This window comes from Paramormyrops kingsleyae, chromosome 5 (genome assembly GCF_048594095.1).
Source record: "Paramormyrops kingsleyae isolate MSU_618 chromosome 5, PKINGS_0.4, whole genome shotgun sequence".
NCBI lineage: Eukaryota > Metazoa > Chordata > Actinopteri > Osteoglossiformes > Mormyridae > Paramormyrops > Paramormyrops kingsleyae.
In genome coordinates this window covers 33739957-33752193 of record NC_132801.1, presented here as the reverse complement: position 1 = coordinate 33752193, position 12237 = coordinate 33739957, and the positions used below count along the sequence as shown (strand labels likewise).

General features: G+C 44.0%; 1 protein-coding gene across 7 annotated transcripts in view; it reads left to right on the top strand.

Moving 5' to 3' along the window:
* The window catches only part of LOC111847734 (C-Jun-amino-terminal kinase-interacting protein 3-like), a 34929-nt gene that overhangs the window by 7839 nt on the left and 14853 nt on the right, over positions 1-12237 (top strand). For 2 of the 7 annotated variants that reach the window (XM_072712618.1, XM_072712617.1), the window contains exons 5-14: positions 4693-4728; positions 5623-5674; positions 8220-8466; positions 8641-8737; positions 8902-9020; positions 9405-9416; positions 10513-10530; positions 11471-11528; positions 11846-11998; positions 12088-12139. In XM_072712618.1, the coding sequence (XP_072568719.1) occupies positions 4693-4728; positions 5623-5674; positions 8220-8466; positions 8641-8737; positions 8902-9020; positions 9405-9416; positions 10513-10530; positions 11471-11528; positions 11846-11998; positions 12088-12139 (844 nt within the window). Of the gene's footprint in view, positions 1-4692; positions 4729-5622; positions 5771-8219; positions 8467-8640; positions 8738-8901; positions 9021-9404; positions 9417-10512; positions 10531-11470; positions 11529-11845; positions 11999-12087; positions 12140-12237 lie in introns of all 7 variants that reach the window. The other 5 variants (XM_072712615.1, XM_072712613.1, XM_072712619.1 and 2 more) reach the window with 3 other exon arrangements.

Below are 12237 nucleotides of genomic sequence, written 5' to 3'. Positions count from 1 at the left end.
CTGATGCACTGATGGTGAACCTTTCCCCATTAATTGACCATTAGTCATTCCTTTTCCAGTCTCCCAGCATTGTGCTGAGTCACAACGTGGTGAGATGCTTCAGAATCCTCCGACAGGGGTTTTTGAAAAGATCGGCCATGCAAAATGTCACTATCCCTCAGCAGCGCCCCCTCCGCCACCCCAAGTCCCTGTTCCTGTGTGTATGAGCCCCCCAGGTCCCAACAATAAAGGGTGCTTCCGTTGTGCTCAGGTGTAGAATATTTCTGGTTCATAACTCCAGGGAGCTATGCAGCCCATTAAGGCAATGGAGGAAGGATTTTTCTTAGCACAGGGATGACAATGTAATGTGTATGGAATATAGTGCTGTACCTGTAAAGTCTGTTTGCCCCTGCAGTCTCTAGTTCAGTGTATCTGGCTGACTGGACCCTCTTAATCTGACTTAACCCTACCTGTCCTTCTTTAGTTTTAAACGGTCTCCTTCTATTCATACATCCATATATCCATCTTCCAGCCACTTATCCTGGTCAGGGTCTTGGGGGAACCTGGAGCCTGTCCCAGGCAGCATAGGGTATAAGGCTGGGGTACACACTGGATTAGATGCCAGTCTATCATGGGGCATGAGGCTGGGGTACACACTGGATTAGATGCCAGTCTATCATGGGGCATGAGGCTGGGGTACACACTGGATTAGATGCCAGTCTATCATGGGGCATGAGGCTGGGGTACACACTGGATTAGATGCCAGTCTATCATGGGGGCATGAGGCTGGGGTACACACTGGATTAGATGCCAGTCTATCATGGGGCATGAGGCTGGGGTACACACTGGATTAGATGCCAGTCTATCATGGGGCATGAGGCTGGGGTACACACTGGATTAGATGCCAGTCTATCGTGGGGCATGAGGCTGGGGTACACACTGGATTAGATGCCAGTCTATCGTGGGGCATGAGGCTGGGGTACACACTGGATTAGATGCCAGTCTATCGTGGGGCATGAGGCTGGGGTACACACTGGATTAGATGCCAGTCTATCGTGGGGCATGAGGCTGGGGTACACACTGGATTAGATGCCAGTCTATCGTGGGGCATGAGGCTGGGGTACACACTGGATTAGATGCCAGTCTATCGTGGGGCATGAGGCTGGGGTACACACTGGATTAGATGCCAGTCTATCATGGGGGCATGAGGCTGGGGTACACACTGGATTAGATGCCAGTCTATCGTGGGGCATGAGGCTGGGGTACACACTGGATTAGATGCCAGTCTATCATGGGGGCATGAGGCTGGGGTACACACTGGATTAGATGCCAGTCTATCGTGGGGCATGAGGCTGGGGTACACACTGGATTAGATGCCAGTCTATCATGGGGCATGAGGCTGGGGTACACACTGGATTAGATGCCAGTCTATCATGGGGCATGAGGCTGGGGTACACACTGGATTAGATGCCAGTCTATCATGGGGCATGAGGCTGGGGTACACACTGGATTAGATGCCAGTCTATCATGGGGCATGAGGCTGGGGTACACACTGGATTAGATGCCAGTCTATCATGGGGGCATGAGGCTGGGGTACACACTGGATTAGATGCCAGTCTATCATGGGGCATGAGGCTGGGGTACACACTGGATTAGATGCCAGTCTATCATGGGGCATGAGGCTGGGGTACACACTGGATTAGATGCCAGTCTATCATGGGGCATGAGGCTGGGGTACACACTGGATTAGATGCCAGTCTATCGTGGGGCATGAGGCTGGGGTACACACTGGATTAGATGCCAGTCTATCGTGGGGCATGAGGCTGGGGTACACACTGGATTAGATGCCAGTCTATCGTGGGGCATGAGGCTGGGGTACACACTGGATTAGATGCCAGTCTATCGTGGGGCATGAGGCTGGGGTACACACTGGATTAGATGCCAGTCTATCATGGGGCATGAGGCTGGGGTACACACTGGATTAGATGCCAGTCTATCATGGGGGCATGAGGCTGGGGTACACACTGGATTAGATGCCAGTCTATCATGGGGCATGAGGCTGGGGTACACACTGGATTAGATGCCAGTCTATCATGGGGCATGAGGCTGGGGTACACACTGGGTTTCGTTCTAGTATCGTTCTAATTTTTGGTCATGAATCTGGGTGAGAAAAAATAAAATGATAAAATATTATATGTGATTCCCCAACCTAACCTTCTTGATAATTATAGTTGCTAGGAAAGGTTTGTGAGCACTTTGTAATTATCTGGATTTTTGCAGGAATTGCTCCTAAAATATGATCTGATCTTCATATAAGTCATAATAAAAATATAGATATTTGAGGTCTTATGTAACAAAGCACACATTTTTATTAACATTTCTTTATTGAACAAATAGATGCACCTCTACCAAACACGATTATGAGCTTTTTAAGCCCAGTCCTCTATACAAAAGGTTCAATTCATGTATATTTATGGGATGCCTGCTTCAGATCAGGACACCGCGTTTCAGTGGCATTGAGGCTAGCACTCTGACTCGGCCATTATAAAATACTGAATCTCTTTTGTTTGACCTATTCTGTTGGTGATTTATTCCTGTGGATTGGATCATGGTCATATTGAATCACCAGACTTCTTTGGCATTTGAGATTGCAGATCAACCCCATCACATTCTGTTATAGAATTTTCTGATACAACTTCTTTGGCTCATTCAATGGTTCATCTGATTCAGTTCACTGGTCACTCAGTGATTGCAAACCATCTAGGCCCTAAAGCTAGGGTGACCAGATAATCCATGTCAGGGAGGACACTCTGAGCTAGGACAGGAATTGTAAATTACCATTTCAATTAAACGGACCTGGATTTCACTTGAGCACCGAGTTCTTGCTGTGTGTTGATTGGTCAGTTTCCTACAAGCATGCATGTGTCACTAATGCTAATGTGAAACAGCTGGATGAGTCTTTCAGTCAAGGAAACAAACCAGTCAAAGCACAAGAAGCGCTGAACTCTTTAGCCGAGCACAGGAGCCTTTTAATTTGGAAGTAGTTTGTAAAACCCGAAGTAGCTCAAAGTGTCCTCCCTGACATGGATTATCTGGTCACCCTACCTAAAGCGCCTAAGCAGCCATTTCACTCCCTTCACCATCCTACTTAGTTGGCATAAGGTGTTGATGCCTGTTTTCAGTGTATTATTTTCCTTTCCCTTGTCTGTCCTGAGACCATTCGTCCAGCAATGCTGTGCATCATCCAGAGGTTTTTCTTTTTTTTTGAGAACAGTGGTTTCCTGTATGGTAACCTCCCCTGAATATCGCTCTTGTTCAGTGTTTTCTCACTGTTCACTTATGATCACAGATGTTATCTGGTGCTAGAGTCACTGGCAGATCATTAGCTGTCACCCAAGACAGTGAGGATTCTCCAGTGCGCCCTTGCACTGATCTTTGTCACATGCCCACCCCTAGTGGAGCTGAATTTCCTCTATTTGTAAACTATCTGCCTGACTGTGCCATGATCAAGGCCCCAGTCTTCAGAAATCATTTCTCTGAGATCACATCTGATTGGGCCATGTTACATAATTGTGTTGTGAATAGCAGGTAATCAGACTTGTGTGTTTTTTATATTATTGGGCAGGTCAAACAAAAAGCTGAAATGAGTGGAACATCTGTCATCAGTCACCTTCTTTTGAAGAGGTCATTATTTTTCGTCAATCAATGGCAGATAGACAAACAGACAAACACACAGACAGACTTCATTAATCTCAAAGGAAAATGCTGGATTGCAGTGGCTGAATACACACCTTTAGACATTAATAGACGATAACAATAAATAATCAACAACAATAAACAGTAACAGTGCAAAGAATGTCAGGGTTTTCAAGTGTTGCATGGAATTCTGTAGTAATGCCTAGTAAATATATATGTAGAAATATATATGTAGAAATATATATGTAGAAATAAATAGTAATTCGGAGTGGGTATGACCTTAATTGCTTAAAAAAGTAAACAGTAATGATATGGAAAATGTTCTGTACATTGTTTGGCAAATAAGGTTATATATCATATAGATCAGGGGTCGGCAGTCTTATCCAGAAAAGGCTGTTGCGTATGCGGGTTTTCGCTGCAACTCCCTAATTAGATTACTAATTAGAGGACTGATTGGCTGAAGAGTCCTCACACCTGGGTTTGAACAGCTGACCTAAAGGATATACCAACAACCTGCACACACACACACCGGCCCTTTGAGGATAAGATTGGCCACTGATGGATCAGACATTTCAGGAGCCATTTGTGCAGAAATCTAGAAAGTTCTGATATGTTCATAGACTTTTTCTTACATCTGGGCTCATTGATGTCCTCTAATATCTTCAAATGTAAGTCCACAAATCACCTTCTACTCACTGAAATGAAGTGGATCTCAGCTGTGCATGTGGAGTTGGTTCCTCTTTCCCAGTGTTTCCCAACATTGTCCTCAAAGAACCACAGACGGTCCACATTTTTGCTCCCTCCTAATTCCAAGAAGCTGAGAGGGAGCAAAAACATGGACTGTCTGCAGGTCCCCAAGGACCGGATTGGGTAGCACTGCTCTATCCTGTTTGCATGTTGTTTTTCTGTAAATACTCCTGCAGAATATACCTGTCTCAGTCTCTAACCACTCTCTCTCCTGCTCTCCTGTCTTCTGTGCTGCTGCTACTCTCTCTCTCTCTCTCACTCTCACTCTAGTATTCCCCATAGTCAGCGGCCCATATGGAGAAAAAGGTACATTTTAATTGCCTCTAATGTTGCACTGCTCTAACACTGGGCTCCGCACATATTTTGACAGTCACAGTTGTCTGAAAATACTGCTTTTTAAATAAACGCCGAACCCGATTTCTTTAGTGCTCTATTTTTCTGTTCTGGATCTTTTTTACTTCTAAGTCTTCCTGACATACAGGACTGTGTGTGGCTGTGTAGTTTGTCTGCTGTACTTTAATCCTCAGTACACTGACAGCAGTGTCCGTGTCTGTTATCTGCTACAGCATGCGGCTAAGTCAGGTGATAGATTAGGCTACTCTAACAGAAAGATAGATAGAAATGAAAAAATACTTCGGAAACACAGTTACGACAGGATTTCTCTCCCTTAGCCCCCCCCGCCCCCCCAGGGGCTCTGCCTCTCATCATTCAGGCAGGAGTTCCTTAATCAGGGAACAAGCTTCTACATAATATCAGGACTGCAGAGTCCAATTTCTGTCTAATCTTTTAGATCTGTACATTTAAGCTGTACCTCTGTCTCCAGAATTTATTTTCTCTCTTCAAATACTTCAGGTATTTTAAGTCTGCCAGGACAGAACATACTTTGTGTAACTAAAGTGTTTTCATCATCTCCTGTCTTGATCAGATAGTTCCATTCCTCTTCCATGTAGTTAGAAGTCTCTGCACCTAAAAATGAAATTGTGTAATTCAAAATCACATGTTACAAACCGGTCTTGTATCTTTACTTTGGTCATTTATACTTCTTACACTATTGTCCTTGTGAGTAGCCAAATAAGTAATATGGTAAAAAAGTAATGAATATTCAAAGACACTGTTAAAGAATGTGTGTGACCTTCTCATGTAAACATTCTGGGGAACATGTGACTGACTACGCTCTCTCTGATTGGTTTATTCCCGCAGCAAGGCTGAACGGCCGCCGTCACTCAACCTGTTCCCAAGCACCGAGGGGATGGTACGTGGGTGTCAGGGTGGGCCTAGGATGCTGCTGGGGCCTGACGTTTCGCAGGTCAGCAGCCACAGCCAGCCCCACATTGCCTCCAGTCGCAAGGTTTGACCGAATGGCTCCGTTTCTCTGGCTGGACAGGGTGGCACATTGCTCTCATCTTGTCAAGTCACGTACAACCCAACCTCCATACCCCAGAATGGCCTGCTTGTGTCATCTCGAGGAGTGCTGGGCTAGGACTCTGCCCTGATCCCTGCTTTTATTACTGGGGCGATTGTAGGATTGGGCAGCATGGGGGAGGCTGTAATTCATCTAGATTGGTCAACCTTATCATTAGCCAATGACATGTTTTGAGTCGGTGAGTGACAGGTAAGGGGCTCTCCGGGGCCAATCAAATTTCAGCTGGGGCCAATGCCCCTGTGGCCCCGCCCCTGTATATACCCTGTCGTATTGCAGCCACTAAAATGCCCCTTAGTTTGGAGAGATGTGAAGGATGTACGGGCCCTTCCTTAATATAGCATAGCAGCCTAATGCAGAACTTAACTGTCTTCCATAAGGCAAAATGGAATTTCTTAATTTTGTTCTTCACACACATATTGAGTAAACCAACATATAGACATGCCTTGTTGCAGTAAAATATATGCCTTATCATATTTGAAAATGCTTAAATGCTTTAAATGCTTTTTTTTCACAATAAACAGCAGAAATTTGCACAAATACTTTTTGCTGAATGCAGGCTGCGGAATAAAGAATTGATAAAGCTTTATTTAATTTAGAGTCCATGTGTTATACTTTAAAGTGAATCTGGACTTTAAGTGATGTTTCTCAATAAGGGTATATATTCCACTATCCACTGGGCTATTTGGGAAATAGTACAGAATATCTCACTGGTGTAGTAACCTGAAATACTGACATTGGCTTCCCTGTAATTAGGGAATATGATACAGACAGGATACACCCAGTGACTTTAAAATCATAAGACCCATAGTAAGTTTCTGGCACTACTGATTTTACTGAGGGTGTGAGAGCATCTTATACTGGATTGTCCACCTCTTCTCATTGCAGTGAAACTGAAATGCTATAGAAAATCTATGTATTTCATATTTAAAATTCTGAATTGTCCTCAATCCAAGTTCAAATATTATATTTTGAAAGTGAATATACTTAAATTTCAAATAATACTACTGAAAATGAAAAGCAAATACAGTACTTATTTAATATTCCTAGATGCATATTTGCTTGCTTTCTGCACTAAAGATATTCCACAGAGTGATTCTATGGAGAACTTGGCTAAGTTCAAAGGAATGACTCAAGCACGTACCCTGGGTCCATGCCGTGTCTCTGCTGACGTATGTGTTGTGTTGACTTTTTGTTAACTGTAGAAGTCAACATGGTTCTTTCAGTTTGTTTGTACATCAATGGGCTTGAACAAAAATGGTGGTACTGATAACAAAGCTAAAGTTATTTGTGGGTAAACTGTTAGGCAAACACAAATCCCAAATACGATACATGTACAAAATCCTGCCCTGCACAGACAAATTAGGCAGTGGCTGATTTCAGCTGAGAGGTTTAAAAGAATGATGATTTAAAAGAAAATCAAAACAAAACATTTCACTCAACTGAGTGGCCATATTGGGAAATGTCAAGGTATTCAGCCAGAGTTTAATGTGGAAATAATTTATTTGCTGGGACAGGTGCAAGAGGGGACAGTGCAAAGCAGGACAACAGCTGAGCAATCAGAGATGGGACAGTGCAAGACAAAAGGAAGTGAGGCAATACATACGCAATAAGCATTAAATAGGTGCTGCATCAGGGAAGGATGTGCAAATAGCCAGAATGGCAGTAGTAACTGTGACTAAGAGCACACCCAGAGGTAATATGTGAATTTATTAATGAGAAATACAATAGTGCCACCATTGACCGCCAGTGTTCTCGATCTCGCACATCTGCACCCAGCTTTAATGTCTCTTCATCCACGTGCTGGAATGTGTGTTTTGTGTGTGCTGTTACCATGTTATATGACTATGCTGCCCATCGTAATTGATCACTAGATATAGAATATTACTCAGCATGCTGTTATTAAATGGAAAATAAGAAATATGGAAATGAAAGGTTGGTGAAGCAAGTAGCAACAGCATTATATTTGTGAAGAGCTTCAGAAGGATCTAACACGGAGTTGTTGCTCTTTAGTTCATGAAGAACTCACGCATAAAAAGCATGATGAAAAACATGTTTTATTCCTCATTTGAACACCAGGAGCAAAACTGGCAAGGAAAATATTACTCAGACAAGCATGAAAGATGAATGTCCCCCAGTTGGTATAGACAGTGAAGGGAATGTTAGCTGTACTAGATTTTCTTGCAGATCAGAAATACATTGATGATTTTTGCTGGAACATCTTATTACTATTTCATTTTGGAGTATAAAGAGTGCCAGTTCCAGCAGGCCAAAGCATGCTCCTTCAGAACTACTAAGGGGATACTTGAGTCTTTGGTATTTACAGTATTTACTTGCTTTCACCTCCTTTTTTGTAACCTGACCTTCCACCACCTAGGATGATGAGTCTGAATCGGGCCAGTCCTCTGTGCCTGCCACTCCCAGCAGCCTCGGCACCAAGTCGAACACGCCCACCTCCTCTGTACCCTCAGCCACGGTGACGCCGCTCAACGAGTGCTTCCCGCCCCTGCCGGGCTTCGACGTGTCAGGCTTCGTGCATGGCAACAGCAGGACGAGGAGCACCAAGCGCCTAAGCAGGAACATGGAGGTGCAGGTCACTCAGGAAACCTGTAACGTCAGCATCGGTGAGCATCTGAGTCCCGGAAGCTCTTATGAGGAATCGTGCTCAGTTCACATGCCAACAGTATGTTTGTAGGGATCTGATGTTAAATATCAAGCATTACATTAATAGGAATGATCAGGAATGATAAGATAGTGGCATGGGGGATGTATCTGACTCCCATGTCCTATGTTTACAGGTATGGGCAGCAGTGATGAATGGTCTGAAATCCAGGAGATCTCAACTCCTGAGCTGGATATGTGCATGGATCCACACATTTATGGGGGCGGAGACAGGTACCAGCTCCCCAGGAGAGGTGTCCTTGGGAAACCACACGCTGTCATAATTCTTACTTACTTACGTACTTACTTTTTCAACTTGGAGCTGTTTATTAATGAATTTATTTTACTAGGCACAGTCTTACCCCGTCTGACGTATTTCTGGTTCTGCTCTGCCTCAGCACCTTCCAGGGCATCGTCAATGAGGCTTTCGGCATCAACACGGAATCTCTGTACCATGAGATCAAAGACGCCAAGTCTGACATCATAGGGGACGTGGATGCAGGGGCGGAGCTGCTCGGTATGTCGAGGACCTCTGTCACAGGGGTTGTGTTCAAGAGTGTGACATAAGAGGGTCTGCAGCCCGGTGTGCCACATAAGGGGGTCGTTATGACTGAGCTCAGAGTGCTGATGAACAGTGGGTGCGCTTTGGAATGGCAAAGGCGTTGTGTGGCTTTGGTGTGGCGCCTGAATGCTACAGGAGTGGCGGACATGCCGGTGAGCTGAGCCCGCCCAGCATCCATCTCAGAGCTTTCGCCATCGCAGTTTCCTGCCTCCTCAGGACATTTTATGATTTGTTTCATTTACTTTTAAGTGCTGTTCAAATCTCTGCCCTCAGTCCCCAAATGACAACAGTGTCTGCCTCCCTTTTCTCCCCTGCATGTGCCGCTGGACACGCCCACAGGGGAGTTCTCAGGTGTGTATCCCGCCCCCTGATTGGCTGGCATTTCTGTTGATATAAACTTCTGACACTTCCTGCTTTAGACAATGTTTTTTTCTAGTATAAATATTTTTTAAATCACCCACACCGCAAAAGTCCCAATTGATGAGTAGAAATATGTACAGATACCCTAAAATTACACCTGATGGAATATTCAGAACCTAGGTCTTCATTAAGACAATATCAAGTCTTTTTTTATACTGCAAATGTAGTTCAGGTCCAGAAAGTAAAAATCCAAACCAAGATTTTATTTCGATAAACCAGCTGAATCCACAGTCACAGTCAGAGTGCTCAACTGGTTAGTCTATAAATAATTATTATTTATTCTCTAGACCTGAACTATCCACCTCTGCAGTAAACATGTTAAATGGAGTAAAATCTGCCCTAAAACCAAAAAACCAAAAAGGCCAGGCAAAAAGAAATAGAACTGAAAAAGAAATTATTTTATAATAATAAAATAAATTATTGTGATAATGGAATATTATGAAGGATACATCCAGAATTTAATATTAGGTTCTGCTGGTCTGGCACTTGGTAAAGGAGATGTACCATGCCTGTGAGAAACATCCATCCATCCATCCATCCATCATCCCACTGCAATTCTTAGTAAGGGTTGGGGGGGCCTGGAGCCCATCCCAGGCAGCGCTGGGCACGAGGCTGGGGCACACCCTGGATGGGATGTCAGCTGTGAAAAATATGTACGCGATAAATAATCTATACGATTCACACAAAAAATTCTGACTGAAAAGCAGCCAGACACCACAGACTGCAGCGTCATGCTGAGCCAGACCCCCTTCTCCCCACCCTGGTGTTCTGAAGCCCCAAGATATCAGAAAAATGTGCAAGATCCTCACATCTGCTCAGAAGCTCAAATTTCACCCTCATTCTCATTGTGCGGTTGTAGATATCCACATAGATGTCACTATTTAAGAGGTCTAATCATAACTGTCTCCATTTCACTTACGAATAAATATTTATCGGTATTGTTCTCTTTTTATCACGCCTCTCCCTGCCCCTGCCTTCCTCTTTAATCTCTCCACATCTCTGCTCCGCTGCTGGATTACATATTCAGCGCGTGATGATTACTTCGGTAAGGCACCAGGGCCTTATTCATCCTTCCAGTGCTCATCATCCAATCAGCTTGCTGCTCTCGTTGGCGCCGCCCTCCCTGCTTGCTCTTTGCCCCGCCCTTATCTTCCGCTCCTTGTACTGGCTGGTCAATGATGGCAGATTTTGCATACTTACTTTTGAGCAAACTGCTTCATGCTGTTGTTCATGTTGTTCACTGGCCTAATCTTTATTTCATTGTATTGTCTCATCATTGCTGACACATACTTAAAGAAAAATCTCAAAGAAAATGCAGCAAATAATTACAAAAATATTATGAAGTTATGCTACGTGACATGAGTGTTGTTGAATCAAAGGTATAGAGTTTATATTTGTATTTATTTTTAAATCACTGACATGCTGTAACAGAATGAAGGGATGAGTTATACATTCATTTGTGACGTCCTTGTAGCCCACAATCGATAGCCTCCCGCTTTCCTGAATGGGTTTCACCGAGGGTAAGAGACCCACCACTCATTAAACCCGTGACTGATGTATAAGTCAGCACATGGTGTTTGACCACCTGGACCAATCCGCTGGATCCTCTATTTACTAAAGCATGTCAAAGCTTTCCATTTGTATCTTTTGAGCTCTTAAAAAGATTACGTGTTTAATTTTTAACATTGCATTCATGTGCTCTTATGCACACTGAGTATATCTGAGCTCATATTCTTGTGTGTTAGACATTTTGTTGCTTTCTCTACAGACATTTTATCACAGATCTTTTTGCCAAAAGCATCATTATGTTTTTAATCAAGTGGACAGACGAATACACATAGAATAAAATTAAATGTCCTCTGACACGCCAAGCACTATGACTTTCAGGGGTCTGGGTGTAGCATTGGGGCTAAAATGATAGCTTGGCAGCAACTCTTCACAGGGCATTTGTGAATCTGTGATAATTCTGGTTCCTGATCCTATAGGGATGGGAAAGGAAGTGGAGAACCTTCTGTCGGAGAACAGACTACTCCTGGAGACCAAGTAAGGGGGGGGGGGTATACTATTGGGGGGGATGTTTGTAATGTATGGCAGGACCCTTACAAAGCCAATTGAAGAGTACATTTCCAAAACTTATTCAGTCCACAGGAAACAGTTTTGAAAGATTTTCTGTGAACTTGGTGAATGGAACTTTAAGGAGAACTGAGTTTTGGTTCCCAGTACTGTAACATATGATGAAGAAGCCAGACTTTAGGTCATTGGTGATCTTATCTCAAGAACGAAAAATGAACTGAGTTTTGGAAATTTGCTCTTCAACTTGTCCTTCCTGTTTACATGCAGAACTTGCCTGATTTTTACAGGAACGCCTTAAACATCGTGAAGAACGACCTGATTGCCAAGGTAGACGAGCTCTCCAGTGAACATGATGTCCTAAGGGAGGAGCTGGAGGCTGTCAAGCAGTCCAAGCTCAAAGTGGACACTAGGGTCAAGGAGCTGGAGGAGGAACTGAGGAGGTGAGAGCCTAGCTGGTTACACGTAGCAAATAGCCCTGTCTGAGACACCAACATGTACAATGGCTGACCAGAGTAATGTTCTCCCACAGGTTAAAAGCTGAGGCACTGGGAGCCGACTCAAAAGACGACAGAGGCGAGGATGTACGTTCTGGCCGTTCTGTACCATCAGTGACATATTGCCGTCTGACTCCATATTATTGCTGCCGTTTTCATTTCCTGCATCACCAGCAGCCAATACC